Source organism: Oncorhynchus keta, chromosome 36, assembly GCF_023373465.1.
Source record: "Oncorhynchus keta strain PuntledgeMale-10-30-2019 chromosome 36, Oket_V2, whole genome shotgun sequence".
In the NCBI taxonomy this organism is placed as follows: Eukaryota; Metazoa; Chordata; class Actinopteri; order Salmoniformes; family Salmonidae; genus Oncorhynchus; species Oncorhynchus keta.
Window position 1 is genome coordinate 28,300,117 of NC_068456.1, and position 20,941 is coordinate 28,321,057.

Here is a 20,941-nt window from a genome sequence, read left to right on the forward strand (position 1 = left end):
AGAGACATTGGTGCTTGTTTCCACATCTTGCCAGTTATGAGTGAGGCAAGGGGGATATTTTTGTGAACGCAACAAACTCCCCTGCCTTGCAACATTCCTTATACAGTATCAGGGTTGACCCCAACCCACAGTATATCTCAGGAACGACTAGAATTCAGACGCCGTTGAGATATGTTGACATCCTGTTTTACTGACTTTGGCAGAGATCTGTCTTTGAAGTTGTCTACATTAAGTAATAAGTACACAGGAGAAACCTTGCAGCGTTCCTACACACACACACAGTTACTGCCTACACACTATAGCACCATTTATGTCTGCTGCTAACATGCCTCCATCCTGATTTTGTCTGTTTACAACAGATCTGATCAAAATCAGTAAACAATGAAGATTTTAATCATCAACACATATCTTCTAGCACCAGGTATTAACAGGGTATTGTCTCCTAGCACCAGGTATTAACAGGGCTATTGTCTCCTAGCACCATGTATTAACAGGGTATTGTCTCCTAGCACCAGGTATTAACAGGGCTATTGTCTCCTAGCACCATGTATTAACAGGGTATTGTCTCCTAGCACCAGGTATTAACAGGGCTATTGTCTCCTAGCACCAGGTATTAACAGGGCTATTGTCTCCTAGCACCAGGTATTAACAGGTTACTGTCTCCTAGCACCAGGTATTAACAGGGTATTGTCTCCGAGCACCAGGTATTAACAGGGTATTGTCTCCTAGCACCAGGTATTAACAGGTTACTGTCTCCTAGCACCAGGTATTAACAGGGTATAGTCTCCTAGCACCAGGTATTAACAGGGTATTGTCTCCTAGCACCAGGTATTAACAGGGTATTGTCTCCTAGCACCAGGTATTAACAGGGTATTGTCTCCTAGCACCAGGTATGAGCAGGGTACTGTCTCCTAGCACCAGGTATTAACAGGTTACTGTCTCCTAGCACCAGGTATTAACAGGGTATAGTCTCCTAGCACCAGGTATTAACAGGGTATTGTCTCCTAGCACCAGGTATTAACAGGGTATTGTCTCCTAGCACCAGGTATTAACAGGGTACTGTCTCCTAGCACCAGGTATTAACAGGTTACTGTCTCCTAGCACCATGTATTAACAGGGTATTGTCTCCTAGCACCAGGTATTAACAGGCTATGGTCTCCTAGCACCAGGTATTAACAGGTTACTGTCGCCTAGCAGCATGTATTAACAAGGTATTGTCTCCTAGCACCAGGTATTCACAGGTTACTGTCTCCTAGCACCAGGTATTAACAGGGTACTGTCTCCTAGTGTAACCAATGTGAAATGGCTAGCTAGGTAGCGGGGTGCGCACTAATAGCGTTTCAATCGGTGACGTCACTTGCTCAGACCTTGAAATACTGTCTCGTAGCACCAGGTATTAACAGGGTATTGTCTCCTAGCACCAGGTATTAACAGGGTATTGTCTCCTAGCACCAGGTATGAGCAGGGTACTGTCTCCTAGCACCAGGTATTAACAGGGTACTGTCTCCTAGCACCAGGTATTAACAGGTTACTGTCTCCTAGCACCATGTATTAACAGGGTATTGTCTCCTAGCACCAGGTATTAACAGGCTATGGTCTCCTAGCACCAGGTATTCACAGGTTACTGTCTCCTAGCACCAGGTATTAACAGGGTATAGTCTCCTAGCACCAGGTATTAACAGGGTACTGTCTCCTAGCACCAGGTATTAACAGGTTACTGTCTCCTAGCACCAGGTATTAACAGGGTGTCTCCGAGCCCCAGGTATTAACAGGGTATTGTCTCCTAGCACCAGGTATTAACAGGTTACTGTCTCCTAGCACCAGGTATGAGCAGGGTACTGTCTCCTAGCACCAGGTATTAACAGGGTACCGTTCAATCGGTGACAGGTTACTGTGCTCAGACCTTGAAATACTGTCTCGTAGCACCAGGTATTAACAGGGTATTGTCTCCTAGCACCAGGTATTAACAGGGCTATTGTCTCCTAGCACCAGGTATTAACAGGGCTATTGTCTCCTAGCACCAGGTATTAACAGGGCTATTGTCTCCTAGCACCAGGTATTAACAGGTTACTGTCTCCTAGCACCAGGTATTAACAGGGTATTGTCTCCGAGCACCAGGTATTAACAGGTTACTGTCTCCTAGCACCAGGTATTAACAGGGTATAGTCTCCTAGCACCAGGTATTAACAGGGTATTGTCTCCTAGCACCAGGTATGAGCAGGGTACTGTCTCCTAGCACCAGGTATTAACAGGGTACTGTCTCCTAGCACCAGGTATTAACAGGTTACTGTCTCCTAGCACCATGTATTAACAGGGTATTGTCTCCTAGCACCAGGTATTAACAGGGTATTGTCTCCTAGCACCAGGTATTAACAGGTTACTGTCTCCTAGCACCATGTATTAACAAGGTATTGTCTCCTAGCACCAGGTATTAACAGGGTAGTCTCCTAGCACCAGGTATTCACAGGTTACTGTCTCCTAGCACCAGGTATTAACAGGGTACTGTCTCCTAGCACCAGGTATTAACAGGGTACTGTCTCCTAGTGTAACCAATGTAAAATGGCTAGCTAGGTAGCGGGGTGCGCACTAATAGCGTTTCAATCGGTGACGTCACTTGCTCAGACCTTGAAATACTGTCTCGTAGCACCAGGTATTAACAGGGTATTGTCTCGTAGCACCAGGTATTAACAGGGCTATTGTCTCCTAGCACCAGGTATTAACAGGGCTATTGTCTCCTAGCACCAGGTTTTAACAGGGCTATTGTCTCCTAGCACCAGGTATTAACCTGTCTCTAGCACCAGGTATTAACAACAGCACCAGGTATTTGTCTCCTAGCACCAGGTATTAACAGGGTATTGTCTCCTAGCACAGGTATTAACAGGGTATTGTCTCCTAGCACCAGGTATTAAACAGCACCAGGTATATTGTCTCCTAGCACCAGGTATTAACAGGGTATTGTCTCCTAGCACCAGGTATTAACAGGTTACTGTCTTGTAGCACCAGATATTAACAGGGTATTGTCTCCTAGCACCAGGTATTAACAGGGTATTGTCTCCTAGCACCAGGTATTAACAGGGTATTGTCTCCTAGCACCAGGTATTAACAGGGTATTGTCTCCTAGCACCAGGTATTAACAGGGTATTGTCTCCTAGCACCAGGTATTAACAGGGTATTGTCTCCTAGCACCAGGTATTAACGGGGTATTGTCTCCTAGCACCAGGTTTTAACGGGGTATTGTCTCCTAGCACCAGGTTTTAACAGGGTATTGTCTCCTAGCACCAGGTATTAGCAGGGTACTGTCTCGTAGCACCAGGTATTAACAGGGTCATCTCCTAGCACCAAGTTTTAACAGGGTATTGTCTCCTAGCACCAGGTATTAGCAGGGTACTGTCTCGTAGCACCAGGTATTAACAGGGTATTGTCTCCTAGCACCAGGTATTAACAGGGTACTGTCTCCTAGCACCAGGTATTGACAGGGTATTGTCACCTAGCACCAGGTATTAGCAGGGTACTGTCTCGTAGCACCAGGTATTAACAGGGTCATCTCCTAGCACCAGGTTTTAACAGGGTATTGTCTCCTAGCACCAGGTATTAGCAGGGTACTGTCTCGTAGCACCAGGTATTAACAGGGTATTGTCTCCTAGCACCAGGTATTAACAGGGTACTGTCTCCTAGCACCAGGTATTGACAGGGTATTGTCACCTAGCACCAGGTATTGACAGGGCTATTGTCTCCTAGCACCAGGTATTGACAGGGCTATTGTCTCCTAGCACCAGGTATTAACAGGGCTATTGTCTCCTAGCACCAGGTATTAACAGGGTACTGTCTCCTAGTAAAGCCATCCATCCGGACAATGCCATATTGAATCAACACACCAGGCTTGTGTCAGCAAGTCGCTAGACTCATCTTCTTCACTGGCCTTCATCATCGTTCACATTATTTTTCCACTACTGCTGTCTCCTAGCACAAGCATTTCGCTACACCTGCAATAACATCTGCTGAACAAATATGACCAATAAAATGTGATTTGATTAGATTAACAGGGTACTTGGTCTTTTGAAGCATGACATAAATAGGTCAGACCCTGGCTGAGGTGTGTTGATGTGGAAACCAATGGTATAGTTTTTTTTATATGTTTTTATTTCAATTTTTTTTACATTTCAGTTTAGTTTGTTAGTTTTCGATATTCACTTTACTCATTTTTATTTTGTTTAAGTTTGATTTAAAAAATCAATACATTTTTATATTATTTAGTTTTAGTGTTCCGGACAGAAAGTAGAACTGGGATGCTAGGAGCCATTTATGTGTTTTTGAGATGTCACCTCTTGCCACTGTGGGGAAGTAATGCATAAGGATATGGGTCATGTTATAGGTTAGGTTTAAAGGTAGACTGTGAGATGATGTAGATGCACAAATTAAACATTAGTAGTAGTGGGTCAATTTCCTCAACAACCAGGAACATTGAAGCGTGATGCTCAACTTCTCCTCTGTTTTGGTCCTGTAGCTACCACGTAGCAGTGTGAAGCGCACTTGTGCAAATGATCCAATACTCTTTGTGACAGTGTGAGAGAAAAGCCATGCATCATACTCATCTCAGTGGGTGAGTTTGAGCAGATCACTTTTGTCAAGTTGGTCACCACCTTTCAAAGTGTGGTGCATTCTGGGGATAAAAATAGTCAGACAGGTGCCTACAGTTGAAGTCGGAAGTTTACATACACCTTAGCAAAATACATTTAAACTCAGTTTTTCATAATTCCTGACATTTAATCCTAGTAAAAATTCCCTGTCTTAGGTCAGTTAGGTTCACCACTTTATTTTAAGAATGTGAAATGTCAGGATAATAGCAGAGATAATGATTTATTTCAGCCTTTATTTCTTTCATCACATTCCACGTGGGTCAGAAGTTTACATACACTCAATTAGCATTTGGTAGAATTGCCTTTAAATAGTTTAACTTGGGTCAAACGTTTCGGGTAGCCTTCCACAATAAGTTAGGTGAATGTTGTCCCATTCCTCCTGACAGAGCTAGTGTAACTGAGTCAGGTTTGTAGGCCTCTTTGCTCAGATTGAGGTCAGGGCTTTGTGATGGCCACTCCAATATCTTGACTTTGTTGTCCTTAAGCCATTTTGCCACAACTTTGGAAGTATGCTTGTGGTCATTGTCTATTTGGAAGACCCATTTGCGACCAAGCTTTAACTTCCTGACTGATGTCTTGAGATGTTGCTTCAATATATCCACATAATTTTCCTGCCACATGATGCCATCTATTTTGCGAAGTGCACCAGTCCCTCCTGCAGCAAAGCACCCCCACAACATGATGCTGCCACCCCCGTGCTTCACAGTTGGGATGGTGTTCTTCGGCTTGCAAGCTTCCCCCTTTTTCCTCCAAACATAACGATGGTCATTATGGCCAAACAGTTCTATTTTTGTTTCATCAGACCAGAGGACATTTCTCCAAAAAGTACGATCTTTGTCCCCATGTGCAGTTGCAAACCGTAGTCTGGCTTTTTTATACAGTTTTGGAGCAGTGGCTTCTCCCTTGCTGAGCGGCCTTTCAGATTATGTCGATATAGGACTTGTTTTAATGTGGATATAGATTTGCTGTTGTTTTGGGATTGATTTGGTCCTTTTCGCACCAAAGTACGTTCATCTCTTGGAGACAGAACACGTCTCCTCACTGAGCGGTATGACGGCTGGTCCCATGGTGTTTATACTTTCTTACAATTGTTTGTACAGATGAACGTGGTACTTCAGGCGTTTGGAAATTGCTCCCAAGCATGAACCAGACTTGTGGAGGTCTACATTTTATTTCCTGAGGTCTTGGCTGATTTTTTTTTTATTTTCCCATGATGTCAAGCAAAGAGGCACTGAGTTTGAAGGTAGGCCTTGAAATACATCCACAGGTACACCTCCACTTGACTCAAATGATGGCAATTAGCCTATCAGAAGCTTCTAAAGCCATGACAGAATTTTCTAGAATTTTCCAAGCTGTTTAAAGGCACAGTCAACTTAGTGTATGTAAACGTCTGACCCACTGGAAATGTGATACAGTGAATTATAAGTGAAATAATCTGTCTGTAAACAATTGTTGGAAATATTACTTGTGTCATGCACAAAGTAGATGTCCTAACCGACTTGCCAAAACTATAGTTTGTTAACAAGAAATTTGTGGAGTGGTTGAAAAACGAGTTTTAATGACTCCAACCTAAGTGTATGTAAACGTCCGACTTCATCTGTATGTATCACATAGGGATGTGTTAAAAATACCCCTATGCCTGAAGTGTCCCCACTTACACCAGCCAATAGCTAGCTTTTCACATGGCGACAACTGGTAAGACATTTCCGGAGGGCTGTCACGTGTGCTTGCAAGGCAGAGGTCCTGGGTTCTAACCATGGCGTGAGCCGACTCAGTAGGAAGTGTTACTCTCTAAGCAAGCAGCATTACATCCTTTACACCTACACGTTGACTGCAATCATTAGGGTGTTTTGTTTAAAGTGGATATATGCATGATTAAAGTGGATATATACAAATACATTTGATATTTGAGGCTCTCTCTCACTGATTGATGTACAATGTGTACACAGATAATATAAATATATTATGATTTCAGTTTGTGAGGAGTTGATATGGGGGTTAGGTACATGAACAGTATATTATCAAGAAAACCTTTTCATAAACAATGGCAACACTGTCATGTTGATCTGAGCCTTGCTGTTGGAAAACCACTTTGGTGTCTGACTTTTTGCTGTCGCATATGCACCTCCCCCGACTTCACTCTGACTTTTGCCTACAGTTGGTTGCTTGAGCCTTACCACTCAAACACGCCCATTATCTGCGGTACTGATCTTGTTGAGTCTACCTTTAAAATGATAAAGTCAATCTCCCACCAGATTCATAAGCTTGAAAACCCAATTAGAAATAATTACGTTTTTTTGCTTTTGTTTTGTTAGTTTTGGAGTCAAAGATAATAGTATCGAGTTGGGATCTCCTCACGGACAACTTAAGTATTTTAGGAACTTTTCAACTACTTAGCTTGTTAGCTAACCCTGACCCTTTTTGCAATTGTAATTCATAACATATACAAATTGTGTGATGGACATTCACATAGTAATACATACCATACGAAATGTAACAAATTAAGTATCTCGTACAGAATAATACGAAATGCTCTCAGACCAGGTTGTGATATGTCAGCTGGAAGGATATACTTTGGTATTTGGCAATGATGCCCGAGATCTACTTCCCCAGAGTCAGATGAACTCGTGAATACCATTTTTATGTCTCTGTGTCCAGTATGAAGGTAGAGGTAGTTGTGCTAATGCTGGACGTCTATGATACCCATAGACTTCCAGCCATTGCTCTAACGCTAGTTAGCGTTGGCTCGCAAAACTACTTCTGACTTCCTTCATACTGGATACAGAGACATAAAAATTGTATTCATGAGTTCATCTGACTCTGGGGAAGTAGAGAAAGTGCCTCAATGGCAAAATCCCCAAATATCCCTTGAAAGGATTTTTTATTTTTTATTTAACCTTTATTTAACGAGGCAAGTCAGTTTAGAACAAAAACTTATTTACAATGGTGGCCTACTCCGGTCAAACCCAGACGACGCTGGGCCAATTGTGCGCCGCCCTATGGGACTCCAATCATGGCCGGATGTGATACACCCTGGATGCGAACCAAGTACTATAGTGACACCTCTTGCACTGAGATGCAGTGGCTTGTGATGACCAGATCTTGTCAGATCTAATGTCAAGGGACAGTACCGCAGAGGAATCGCAAATACAAATTTGATCTTACACACATTTGATTATTTAATTATGCTTGGCAAATTACATTTCTTGGGATATTTCTAGCCTTATTTTCATACTGAATTAACCCACTGATCACAGACATCAATTCCACATTGGTTCAACCAGTGTGTACCCAGTGGGGATTGCTTTTGTCAATTTTTAATCTTGGTGATAGTCAGTTTGTCACTTTTTCTTTATCTTACAAAAATAAAGCTGTACCACGTTGTTAAAATGTAACCATGTATATATATATATATATGCCATTTAGCAGACGCTTTTATCCAAAGCGACTTAGTCATGTGTGCATACATTCTACGTATGGGTGGTCCCGGGGATCGAACCCACTACCCTGGCGTTACAAGCGCCATGCTCTACCAACTGAGCTACAGAAGGACCACATGTAGGACCACCATGTAGTCCATGATATGTTGTTGTTGTAAAAGTCAATCATCATTACACAAAAGCCCTGATTAGGAACACTGTAGAAGAGGAGACCGAATACATAAGTAAGAAGAAGGGATCAAAGTATGACACCTTGCTAAGAAATTTGTTCTGTTCATAAAATGTTCAGTTACATTGTTTCTGGATAAATGATTGCTTATGTTCTGGTTCTTCTCTCATCTGACAGGAATGCAGTAGTACAACCAACTGTTCTGCCACCAGAAAGCTTTTCAGAATGATCTATCACAAATACAAAGATGGCTGTTCATTAATCAACCGCCACACCTGCCTCCTTCACACTACACCACCTGTTGTATCGCAGGTTTACAATCACCACTGGCTTCTCTTCTCGCCACCCAGAAACAAATCAGCTACTTGATCATCTGTTTAATGTTAAGGCTGTCAGAAGAGATTATTGGGCTTAGAATCCGTCGCAACATTACCCTTCAATACTTTACTTGGCAGACAATTACATTTTTATACAACAAGTAATTATGTTGTTGTTAACTAGTATACTTCAATAGCACAGTAATGCCACCAAGATGTCATGTTTTACACATATAGACAACATATTGAAAAAATAGCTAACAAACATCATTGAACATTCTCCATGGCCCATCAAATGATAAATGTCACTTTGATCAATTCAGGACCTAGGAACAGAAATAGTGACGAGTGCTTACAGTGACTACTACTCAAATGCTGAGGTATTCTGGTATTGGTTCATCAGTGGCTATGAAGATTGTAGGATCAAGTTTTCCCTTTTGAAAGCATCCAGAAGTACTCCCCAATACGAAGTACATTGATTTGGTGTGACAGTAAGAACTCCTCTTTCTGTTTTTCTTTAGGGGCTGCATAAGAACTATGTCAGCCCTGATAAAAAAAAAATAGAATAAATAAATAATCCTCAAAAATGAGAGTTGGTCCGGGAGCAACGTCAAAGGTCAGATATATTATCCTCATGATGCCCCTACGTCAGTGTTTCCCAAACGGTGGGTCGTGGCCAATTCAGAGTCGTTTTTGATCGCAGCCAGACTGGGTCCTGGTTACAAACAATTGTTCCCTTTACTTGGATGGTCCAATTCCACAAGCTTTAGATCTGTCACAACAAAGAAAAGTTAGCAAACTACTGGGTCGTGTCATTAAGGCACACCGTAACAAAATGTTTTAAAATGACAATCAAGTCCAGCTAATCTCTCTCTGTTTCGGACCGGTTTCTTCCATTTCATGCCTAATGAACTAGACCCCAGTGTCTCTTACAGTAGCCAGCCTAGCATCTTCTCTCCTCAGGCTAGAAGGATAGGCTTCTCCTCATCTCTTTTCACCAGCAGCGTGGACAACATGGAGGAGGAGAAAAAACAGAACTCCACAGCAAAGCTGAGCTCAAACAGCTCCAGGTTGACACTCATTATCCACTCAAACACGGCAGCTGAGTGCTTGTACAGGTATTCCTCCTGTACAAACAAGATGGTGTCTAGAGGGGTCAGAGGTCAAGGAGGGGGGAACAGTAGTTGTTGGGTGACAGGTTGTGGCATACCCTCATCGAGTTTATGCTTATAGGAACCTACACATATGTTCCAAGGAAATACAATCTCTAGAAGGCAAGTAATTAAAACATTACACATCAGTAAACAGATAAACACACAGATAGGCATCCTCACTGTCAAGGTTCTTGCCAGTATCTTGTTGTTATCCCCTACTACTTAGAACTGGGCCTTTCAGGTCCTGTGAGTGTTTGCAAAGTTGAAGTTGTATGGAAGTGGACACTTCTATTCTTGCATTGTGTTGTCCATATTATTTTCCTGAGTGTATGCACACCCAGCAATTTGACAGGTTCAGGGGTTATAGGCAGTTATGTAGTGAAGGGTAAACACAAACCTTTTTTTACCCACTTTTTCCAGAAAAATGTATCCAAAGTATAGAGAGAGTTACTTTACTTCAGTGTTTAACAACCTTTTTGTTTTAACCACAACATTGCTGGTTATAAGAGTCTGGGTTCAGGACTTTGGTTGTAGTATAAGTGCAGGTGAAAGGATACAGCCAATGGTGACAATGATCTGGACCACAGTAGAGGTGACCCGTGCAGGGTAGAGGAACCACTCCATCTGGGTCAGAACACACTTCCTTGTGAGCACCGTGAGGAGCAGACTATAGAAACAGATACACAGGAAGCTCACCGCAGCCCCCAGGTAATGGCCCAGCTTCAGGTACTCGGGCTGGAGGAGAGAGGACAGACAGGTGACACTTAAATCAGGTAATCAGTTACCCTGGCTAGAGGAGAGGCTTGAGACAAGTTAACGTTTAGCTAGTCTAATTAACTTGTTCCAGTCGAGCTGCAAAACACAAAGCCAAAGCACTTGTCACACAATACTCAAAATTCTATAATGATGTATATGTTTGGGTGACAGAACATTCTAGGAACTTCTGCTAAAGGGGAAGAGTACAGTTCACTGGAATTATGTGCCCGAGTCGGACATGTTTGAATGACGGCAAACTTTCTGGGAACGTCTGTTAGAGGAAAAGAGTACAGTTCACTGTAAATCTGAGCCAGAGAAAATACCTTCCAGCTAGCTGTAATCTAAGTCTGAGCCACATAGAAAATACCTTCCAGCTAGCTGTAATCTAAGTCTGAGCCAGAGAAAATACCTTCCAGCTAGCTGTAATCTAAGTCTGAGCCAGAGAAAATACCTTCCAGCTAGCTGTAATCTAAGTCTGAGCCACAGAGAAAATACCTTCCAGCTGGCTGTAATCTAAGTCTGAGCCAGAGAAAATACCTTCCAGCTAGCTGTAATCTAAGTCTGAGCCAGAGAAAATACCTTCCAGCTAGCTGTAATCTAAGTCTGAGCCACAGAGAAAATACCTTCCAGCTAGCTGTAATCTAAGTCTGAGCCACATAGAAAATACCTTCCAGCTAGCTGTAATCTAAGTCTGAGCCAGAGAAAATACCTTCCAGCTAGCTGTAATCTAAGTCTGAGCCAGAGAAAATACCTTCCAGCTGGCTGTAATCTAAGTCTGAGCCAGAGAAAATACCTTCCAGCTAGCTGTAATCTAAATCTGAGCCAGAGAAAATACCTTCCAGCTGGCTGTAATCTAAGTCTGAGCCAGAGAAAATACCTTCCAGCTAGCTGTAATCTAAATCTGAGCCAGAGAAAATACCTTCCAGCTGGCTGTAATCTAAGTCTGAGCCAGATAAAATACCTTCCAGCTAGCTGTAATCTAAGTCTGAGCCAGAGAAAATACCTTCCAGCTAGCTGTAATCTAAGTCTGAGCCAGAGAAAATACCTTCCAGCTAGCTGTAATCTAAGCCTGAGCCAGAGAAAATACCTTCCAGCTGGCTGTAATCTAAGTCTGAGCCAGAGAAAATACCTTCCAGCTAGCTGTAATCTAAATCTGAGCCAGAGAAAATACCTTCCAGCTAGCTGTAATCTAAATCTGAGCCAGAGAAAATACCTTCCAGCTGGCTGTAATCTAAGTCTGAGCCAGAGAAAATACCTTCCAGCTAGCTGTAATCTAAGTCTGAGCCAGAGAAAATACCTTCCAGCTAGCTGTAATCTAAGCCTGAGCCAGAGAAAATACCTTCCAGCTGGCTGTAATCTAAATCTGAGCCAGAGAAAATACCTTCCAGCTAGCTGTAATCTAAGTCTGAGCCAGAGAAAATACCTTCCAGCTAGCTGTAATCTAAGCCTGAGCCAGAGAAAATACCTTCCAGCTGGCTGTAATCTAAATCTGAGCCAGAGAAAATACCTTCCAGCTAGCTGTAATCTAAATCTGAGCCAGAGAAAATACCTTCCCAGCTAGCACATAACGTTCTGAGAACCATATGTTTCTTAGAGCTTGGTGAGAGTGTGGTTGTCCTATGATTATTTTACATACAACCTTCCCACAACTTTCTGAGAATGGTGCAGGATGGTTGCTTGGCTTTGGAACATTCAACACATTGAAGGAACTTGACAAAAAAAATACATTATTGGTTTGGTATTTTATTACTCTAACAGAATGTTTCCTAAAAGTTCACACATAGTGCCATTTAATTTCACTGTCGGTAATATTAATAATTCTAGGTAATATTCTAGGTAATATTCTAGGAACGTTACCCAACTGGTTTGACATTGGGAATGTTCTCAAATAGTTCAGACAATGTTAAGAAACAAGGTTATTCTGTTCGAATTTCAATACAATAGGTTTGAATCTCACTGATGCTGTGTCACAATACAAAAAACCGCTAGGCAGGTTTCTTCTGGGAATCAGGAAGCGACGGAGGCTACCTGCAAATGCTAACGCTGGCGAGATTTGTTTTGCAACGGTTGTTCATCTGACAGTGTTGACCTAGCAGTGGGTAAGATGGCTAATATAAGTTATTAGTACAGCAACAGTCGATTGAAATGTGAGTCAGTGTTTGAACAGTCCAGTCACATTGGGAATGTTCTCAAATAGTTCAGACAATGTTAAGAAACAAGGTTATTCTGTTTGAATTTCAATACAATAGGTTTGAATCTCACTGATGCTGTGTCACAATACAAAAATAGATGTTTTTGCATGATTAATTCCAGAGGAAATTCATTTCCATGTGTCCTATCTGTGCTTGGAGTTCAACAAAGTTAACCCCCAAATAAGCTGACAGTGTTAGTAAAAGTCTTATTACAACATTCATTGAATGTTTTAAGGAATTTATTTTTTTTAAACTCCAAATCACCTATAATTTCAGTTCTCAGAGCATTTTTTTTTTCTTTTTACCTTTATTTAACCAGGCAAGTCAGTTAAGAACACATTCTTATTTTCAATGACGGCCTGGGAACAGTGGGTTAACTGCCTGTTCAGGGGCAGAACGACAGATTTGTACCTGGTCAGCTCTGGGGTTTGAACTCACAACCTTCCGGTTACTAGTCCAACGCTCTAACCACTAGGCTACCCTGCTACCCCTAGGAAAACGTTCTCAGAACCTCCCTGCAACCTAAAAATAAATGTTCTCAGAATATTTTTTTTTTTTAGTTCAATTTTACAGGTCAAGAAACATATAGAAACATACATATAGCTTCATTCACATAACCAATGTGAAACCAAAAACATACGTTCCCACCAATTCCAAGGAACCAAATGTGCGAGCTGGGCTGTTACCAGTACCTTTGCTAAAGAAGAGACAATAGACTGTGCATGATCTTCTGAAGAATACATCTGACAAACTTGAAATAATTCAAACGTGAATTATCTGTCTACATCTATGAAATAATGTCAAAAAGGTACACATTGACATGTCTATTTTTCTATTGTACTTTCCACTGATGTTTGGCCATCCGTAGGTATGTCTGCACACACTAACAAACCAACCAATTGTGTCATGGGTGTTTGTTTGCTTTACTGCCACTCCTCTCTTTGTTCACAATTCAAGATTTAATTGAACCGCAACTCAGGAGATATTTTTAACGTGCTTTGTCAGTGTCAGTAGAGTGTCAGTTCGAAGTCCACTTTAAACTTGATAGACCTTTGTGTCTTTCTCTAACCTAGATATTAAGTATACTCCTGGATTTAAAAGATTTTTTAATACATGTGAAGTTCGGTCTAACCTTGCGTGCCAGACTACTACGTTTGTCCTTACACTTCACCCACTCTCGCCCTGTCGACAATGACAACAAACATCCTGAGGGGCCTCTGTGTCAGAGACTTTACTTGCTCGATGTCGCTGTCTACAAGCAGAATTCATTTTTGCAGTATCGTGTACTATACACCCTTGTTTTTTCTTTAAACACATACTTATAGTGAATTGCATGACACCCTGAGTAAGGATGAATCTACACTATATGTGCAGAAAGTACTTACGTTGCAGTTCCCAGCCACAAAGGCCCCTACAGCCGCCACTCCACCAAACACCAGGGCGATTCTACTGAGCATGGAGTGGACACTGTTCCTCTCCAAGATGTGAGCATGGTGGAAGATACAGAACACCATGACTAAAAAATGGTTATTATAATGCATCTATAACATAGGGTAATTGGTTATTATAATGTATCTATAACATAGGGTAATTGGTTATTATAATGCATCTATAACATAGGGTAATTGGTTATTATAATGCATCTATAACATAGGGTAATTGGTTATTATAATGCATCTATAACATAGGGTAATTGGTTATTATAATGCATCTATAACATAGGGTAATTGGTTATTATAATGCATCTATAACATAGGGTAATTGGTTATTATAATGCATCTATAACATAGGGTAATTGGTTATTATAATGCATCTATAACATAGGGTAATTGGTTATTATAATGCATCTATAACATAGGGTAATTGGTTATTATAATGCATCTATAACATAGGGTAATTGATCAAATGTTCATAAGATGATTATTACATGTATATACATTAGGTGCAATAACACATCTGATCTAAAACAATGTGACTGTATGGTTGTTATTGTTGTGTCGTTTAATTACAATCAACTCGTTAAAACTTGGTAGATGTTTCCTCAGCAGGACAAACACGTTCGATAAGAAATCTGACATACCAAACCGTTTTAAGGGTGACCTTGAGGTAAAATAACATTAAGTACATTATGAGCAAATACTCTAATACTATAATCTTTGTATCAGTATAGACATCTGCAGAGTGCATTGAGATCCAGTATGACCTGTGGATGTATACTGTAGGGTGAGCAAACTGTACAACTACAAACTTACACAGAAATGAGCCAGCATTAAAGGTGGCTGTGAACAATGAGCTTTCTGGTAAGCTTGTTCCACTCGAGCTGCAGAACACAAGACCAAAACATGTGTAAGACACCATTATTTCACATCATACTGAAATTACCCAGTGACAATAATATTAAGATGACAGAGAAGATTCTACATGTTCTGACGTGAATTGAACAGAGTTGAATTGAACAAATTATAAGTCAATTTAAAATTCCATGTGAACTCAGTAAATTCGCAATCTTCAAAATGGAGGTCCAATTTTAATTTCATTTTCTGAACTGAATGAGATGAAATAGTGTTAGTTGACCCTAACCTGATATAGTAGTATCTGGTTACCTTATGGTTGGGACTTGACAACAAGCTATTGATGTATTGTCTCTGCAGTGGTTCCCAGGGGCCCTGAAAACAGAAAATAATCATGTTTACAGACCTTCTCTTTATCTATGGTGGTCTTCAACCCTGGTCCTGGAGGGGACAGGGTGTGGCATTCAAGCTTTTGTTACAGCCCAATAGCAGCAACACATCTGATTCAACTAATTAAGTTGATGATTTGTTTTAATCAGGTGTGTTGGTGCTAGGCTAAAACAAATAGACTGCATACCCTGTGGATCTCCAGGACTAGGGTTGAACAATGCTGCTTTAGAAATACGGATGTATAGGATCTTAATTTGAGCCAGTTTGCTACAGCAGGAAAATAATCCTGCAGCAACAGTAAATGTGAAATATTACTACATACACTACATGTTAATCATTTCCTGCACTGCAGGAAAGTTCTCCTGCAACAAGGTAATCAAATTAAGATCCTACATCTGTATGCTTGTGTTACATTAAAACAATGTATTTCATTGATATGGAATTGGCTGAAAGAACCAATCACAATGGTCTGTTGGAAATCTCACAAACAGAACACAACGTACCAGTTGTTGAGGGAACACACATGGTCATAGCTGTACGCCAGGCCATACCTGAAACAACAAATATATGGTTTTTCAATGTATAATATGATATAAAATACGCTGCCATTAATGAACACTGAATACCTTGAGGATCAATAAGTAACCAGGAACTGATGTGGGTGACTAAGCAAAAGTACACAGATGTACGTGGTTAGAATATTATTAGCAGCCCTGTTACAAAGCCACTCATATCCATATATGTGAAAGCCTTTACAGGCAGTCAAGCAGTGTCAATAAGAAAGTACCAGACTGTACTGTGCCCTCTGAGGACAAACAAAGGTTGAATCAAATGTCTCTACATGAACGAATAGAACCTTTTCCTTTATGCTGCACATCTAGTAACAATAGACAGAACTGTGCAGTGACTATTAAGCAATAAGGCCCGAGGAGGTGTGGTATATGACCAATATACCACGGCTAAGGTCTGCTCTTAAGCCAACCCAACACGGAGTGCCTAGAACAGCCCTTAGCCGTGGTATATTGGACATATACCACAAACCCCCGAGGTGCCTTATTGCTATAATAAATTGGTTACCAACATAATTAGAGCAGTAAAAATAAATGCTTTGTCATACACGTGGTATATGGTATGATATACCATAGGTGTTAGCTAATCAGCATTCACGCCTCGAATGAACCACCCAGGTTATAATGAAGGTTAAATCATGTCTCACAATGTAGGAAGTGAAACGATTGGTTTATGTTTTGCACGTTGTGAGGTGGGCTCTAAGGTGGTGGCTCTGACTCTACAGGTATCCTAAATGTTCTTTCTGTAAAGTTCTGTTTGTCACATGCAAGTGGTCTAAGGGTATTTTCACAACAATTTCAACAAATCTTAATGAGGTTACGACATTTATATTGGAATCACTAGAACAACAATCACTTCCTGGTTTTAATATTCACACATCTGTCACACCCTAATCCGTTTCACCTGTCCTTGTGATTGTCTCCACCCCCTCCAGGTGTCGCTTATTTTCCCCAGTGTATTTATCCCTGTGTTTCCTGTTGCTCTGTGCCAGTTCGTCTTGTATGTTTGTCAAGTCAACCAGTGTGTTTTCCAGTTCTCCTTTTGCTAGTCTTCCTGGTTTTGGACTACTTTCCCGCCTGACTGATCTTCTGTACCTTTTGAACTCTGAACTGGTTTTGACCTTTTGTTTGTCCAGGACCATTATCTTGCCTTACAATATTGAATAATCCAATAGGATAGTCTGCATCTGGGTCTCGCCTTGTGTCATGATAGTATCTGTGTGCTTAGAAGGTGGCAGTATCACCATGAAGGTGATTTTATAAGAAACATTTTTTTTTAAACACAGTTTTCCCACACTAACTAGGTTTTCATCCAACCTTCAAGTTTTAATGTCACATGCACAAGTGCAGTGCACAGAAAGATTATTTCACTGTATCACAATTCCAGTGGGTCAGACGTTTACATACACTTTGTTGACTGTGCCTTTAAACAGCTTGGAAAATTCCAGAAAATGATGTCATGGCTTTAGAAGCTTCTGATAGGCTAATTGACATCATTTGAGTCAATTGGAGGTGTACCTGTGGATGTATTTCAAGGCCTACCTTCAAACTCAGTGCCTCTTTGCTTGATATCATTGGAAAATCAAAAGAAATCATCCAAGACCTCAGGAAAAAAACTGTAGACCTCCAGAAGTCTGGTTCATCTTTGGGAGCAATTTCCAAATGCCTGAAAGTACCAAGTTCATGTGTACAAACAATAGTATGCAAGTATAAACACCATGGGACCACGCAGCCGTCATACCGCTCAGGAAGAAGATGCGTTCTGTCTCCTAGAGATGAACGTGCTTTGGTGTGAAAAGTGCAAATCAATCCCAGAACAACAGCAAAGGACCTTGTGAAGATGCTGGAGGAAATGATTACAAAAGTATCTATATCCACAGTAAAACAAATCCTATATCGATATAACCTGAAAGGCCGCTCAGCAAGGAAGAAGCCACTGCTCCAAAACCGCCATAAAAAAGCCAGACTACGGTTTGCAACTGTCGATGTGGACAAAAATTTTACTTTTTGGAGAAATGCCCTCGTCTGATGAAACAAAAATAGAACTGTTTGGCCATAATGACCATTGTTATGTTTGGAGGAAAAAGGGGGAGGCTTGCAAGCCAAAGAACACCATCCCAACCGTGAAGCACAGGGGTGGCAGCATCATGTTGTGGGGGTGCTTTGCTGCAGGAGGGGCTGGTGCACTTCACAAAATAGATGGCATCACGAGGGAGGAAAATTATGTGGATATATTGAAGCAACATCTTAAGACATCAGTCAGGAAGTTAAAGCTTGGTCGCAAACGGCTCTTCCAAATGGACAATAACCCCAAGCATACTTCCAAAGTTGTGGCAAAATGTCTTAAGGACAACAAAGTCAAGGTATTGGAGTGGCCATCAAAGCCTGACCTCATTCCTATAAAAAAATGTGTGGGAAGAACTGAAAAAGTGTGTGCAAGCAAGGAGGCCTACAAACCTGACTCTGTTACACCAGCTCTGTCAGGAGGAATGGGACAAAATTCACCAAAATTATTGTGGGAAGCTTGTGGAAGGCTACCTGAAACGTTTGACCCAAATTAAACAATTTAAAGGCAATGCTACCAAATACTAATTGAGTGTATGTAAACTTCTGAACCACTGGGAATGTGATGAAAGAAATAAAAGCTTAAATCAATAATTCTTTACTATTATTCTGACATTTCACATTCTTAAAATAAAGTGGTGATCCTAACTGACCTAAGACAGGGAATATTTACTAGGATAAAATGTCATGAATTGTGAAAAACTGAGTTTAAATGTATTTGGCTGAGTTGTATATAAACTTCCGACTTCAACTGTATCTATTGGGAAAATGCGCAATTGTTTTTATGCAAATTTTTGAATATTCGCATGAAAATCTGTCACCAATTAGATGTCAACCTAGCTATAGTAATCATGAGACCATGTGAATTATGAGATTAATGGAAAAACAAAATACTGGCATATACAATGTACTTCTTCTTTTGCACAGTATTTACATGTGACAAATCTAAGTGAAGTAGCTCAAGTACATGTTATTTAAGGTCTTATAAAAGATTAGAAAGAAAATATAGATATATTCTTGTTTAACTTACGTCACCCAGGTTCCAATGAGAGACACTAAGGAGAGGGAGATGGGGAGTAGACTCCAGAGGACCATGTCTTGGTAGTTCGGTGAGAGAGACCAGCAGCAGTAGAAGTACAGTGGGGACGCTCCGGGTCCAGACACTGTCAGTCTCAGTCTGGCACTGTGAGATTCCTCCTTCAGCAGAGTCAGTCATCCACACAAATGGCACCACCTTGTCCTGACAGAGGGCAGATGTGAGGAAACACAGGGAGGGCCCGCTTGACGCCATCCTACTGTTTGTTTTAAGTTACATAGCACACCCTGCACAGGCTGCATAGCTGTTAAACTCATGTTCCCCCAGTGGCAGTTCAGAGCTCTCCTGTACATTGCTTAGATTAAACTTAAATTTAAACTTGAACTTTCAGAACCCATTGTCCTTTATGGTTGTGAGGTCTGGGGTCTGCTTACCAACCAAGAAGTCACAAAATGGGACAAACACCAAATTGAGACTGCATGCAAAAATATGCGTGTACAATGTAAAACACCAAATAATGCATGCAGAGCAGAATTAGGCCGATAACCGCTAATGATCAAAATCCAGAAAAGAGCTGTTAAATTCTACAACCACCTAAATGGAAATGATTCCCAAACCTTCCATATCAAAAAGAGATGAACCTGGAGAAGCGGACCTGGTGCTCCGTTCACGAACACAAACAGATCCCACAGTGCCCCAAATAATGAGAAATATATATATATATAAAATATTACTTGACACATTGGAAATAATTAACAAAAAACAGAGCAAACTAGAATGCTACTTGGCCCTAAACAGAGAGTACATGGTGGCAGAATACCTGACCACTGTGACTGACCCAAAATGAAGGAAAGCTTTGACTATGTACAGACTCAGTGAGCATAGCCTTGCTATTGAGAAAGGCTGCCGTAGGCAGACATGGCTCTCAAGAGAAGACAGGCTATGTGCTCACTGCCCACAAAAGGAGGTGGAAACTGAGCTGCACTTCCTATGTATGACCATACTTGAGACACATATTTCCCTCAGATCACACAGACACACAAAGAATTAGAAAAAACAAATCAATTTTTTATAAACTCCCATATCTACTGGGTGAAATTCCACAGTGTGCCATCACAGCAGCAAGATTTGTGACATGTTGCCACAAGAAAAGGGCAACCAGTGAAGAACAAACACCATTGTCAATACAGCCCATATTTATGTTTATTTATTTTCCCTTTTTAACTATCTGCACATCATTACAACACAGTTTCTAGACATAATATGACAGGTGAAATGCCTCTATTCATTTGGAGCTTTTGTGAGTGTAATGTTTACTGTTTATTTAACTTTTGTTTATAATCTATTTCATTTGCTTTGACAATGTAAACATATGCCCTTTGAATTGAATTGAGAGAGAAAGAGAGAAAACTGCAGCTTTGCAGGACATGGAAGTGTAAGTCATGCCTTGAATGCATGTCTTGTCATCCCTGTGTGTGTCTAACATCTTGGTGGAAATTCCCAGAACTGTAGTGGCAAATTTGAATGATCCAAAATACAGCACAAAATACTATTTACCCAATTTACTATTTACCTAACTATCACACATATTGCAACTTCAATGATCATTTACATGAAATACTTACAAAATAACGAGATAGGCTATGTTTTGCTCTAGTGGCAGCAACAAAATCCCCCTTTTATCATTGCATACAGCACAAACAGATCATTGATTCATTCTCAGTAGTGGCTGGCCATTTAGATTTTTTATTTAAACTTTATTAAACTAGGCAAGTCAGTTAAGAACAAATTCTTATTTACAATGCCGGCTTACCCATAACCTGGACGACGCTGGGCCAATTGTGCGCCGCCCAATCATGACCATTGTGATACAGCCTGGAATCAAACCATGGTCTGTAGTGACACCTCTAGCACTGAGAGGCAGTG

The 20,941-nt window shown here is 40.9% G+C and overlaps 1 protein-coding gene across 1 annotated transcript; it reads right to left on the reverse strand.

Moving 5' to 3' along the window:
• Positions 1–7,791: 7,791 nt before the first annotated feature.
• On the reverse strand, positions 7,792–19,218 carry LOC118369866 (transmembrane protein 150A-like). Its single transcript, XM_035754638.1, has 7 exons — positions 19,010–19,218; positions 15,850–15,897; positions 15,269–15,331; positions 14,918–14,985; positions 14,051–14,181; positions 10,275–10,452; positions 7,792–9,710 (listed from the first exon to the last, which is right to left on the reverse strand). The coding sequence occupies exons 1-7, from the start codon at positions 19,072–19,074 to the stop codon at positions 9,523–9,525; spliced, it is 741 nt and encodes a 246-aa protein (XP_035610531.1). The 5' UTR covers positions 19,075–19,218; the 3' UTR covers positions 7,792–9,522.
• Between the last annotated feature and the right edge of the window lie 1,723 nt (positions 19,219–20,941).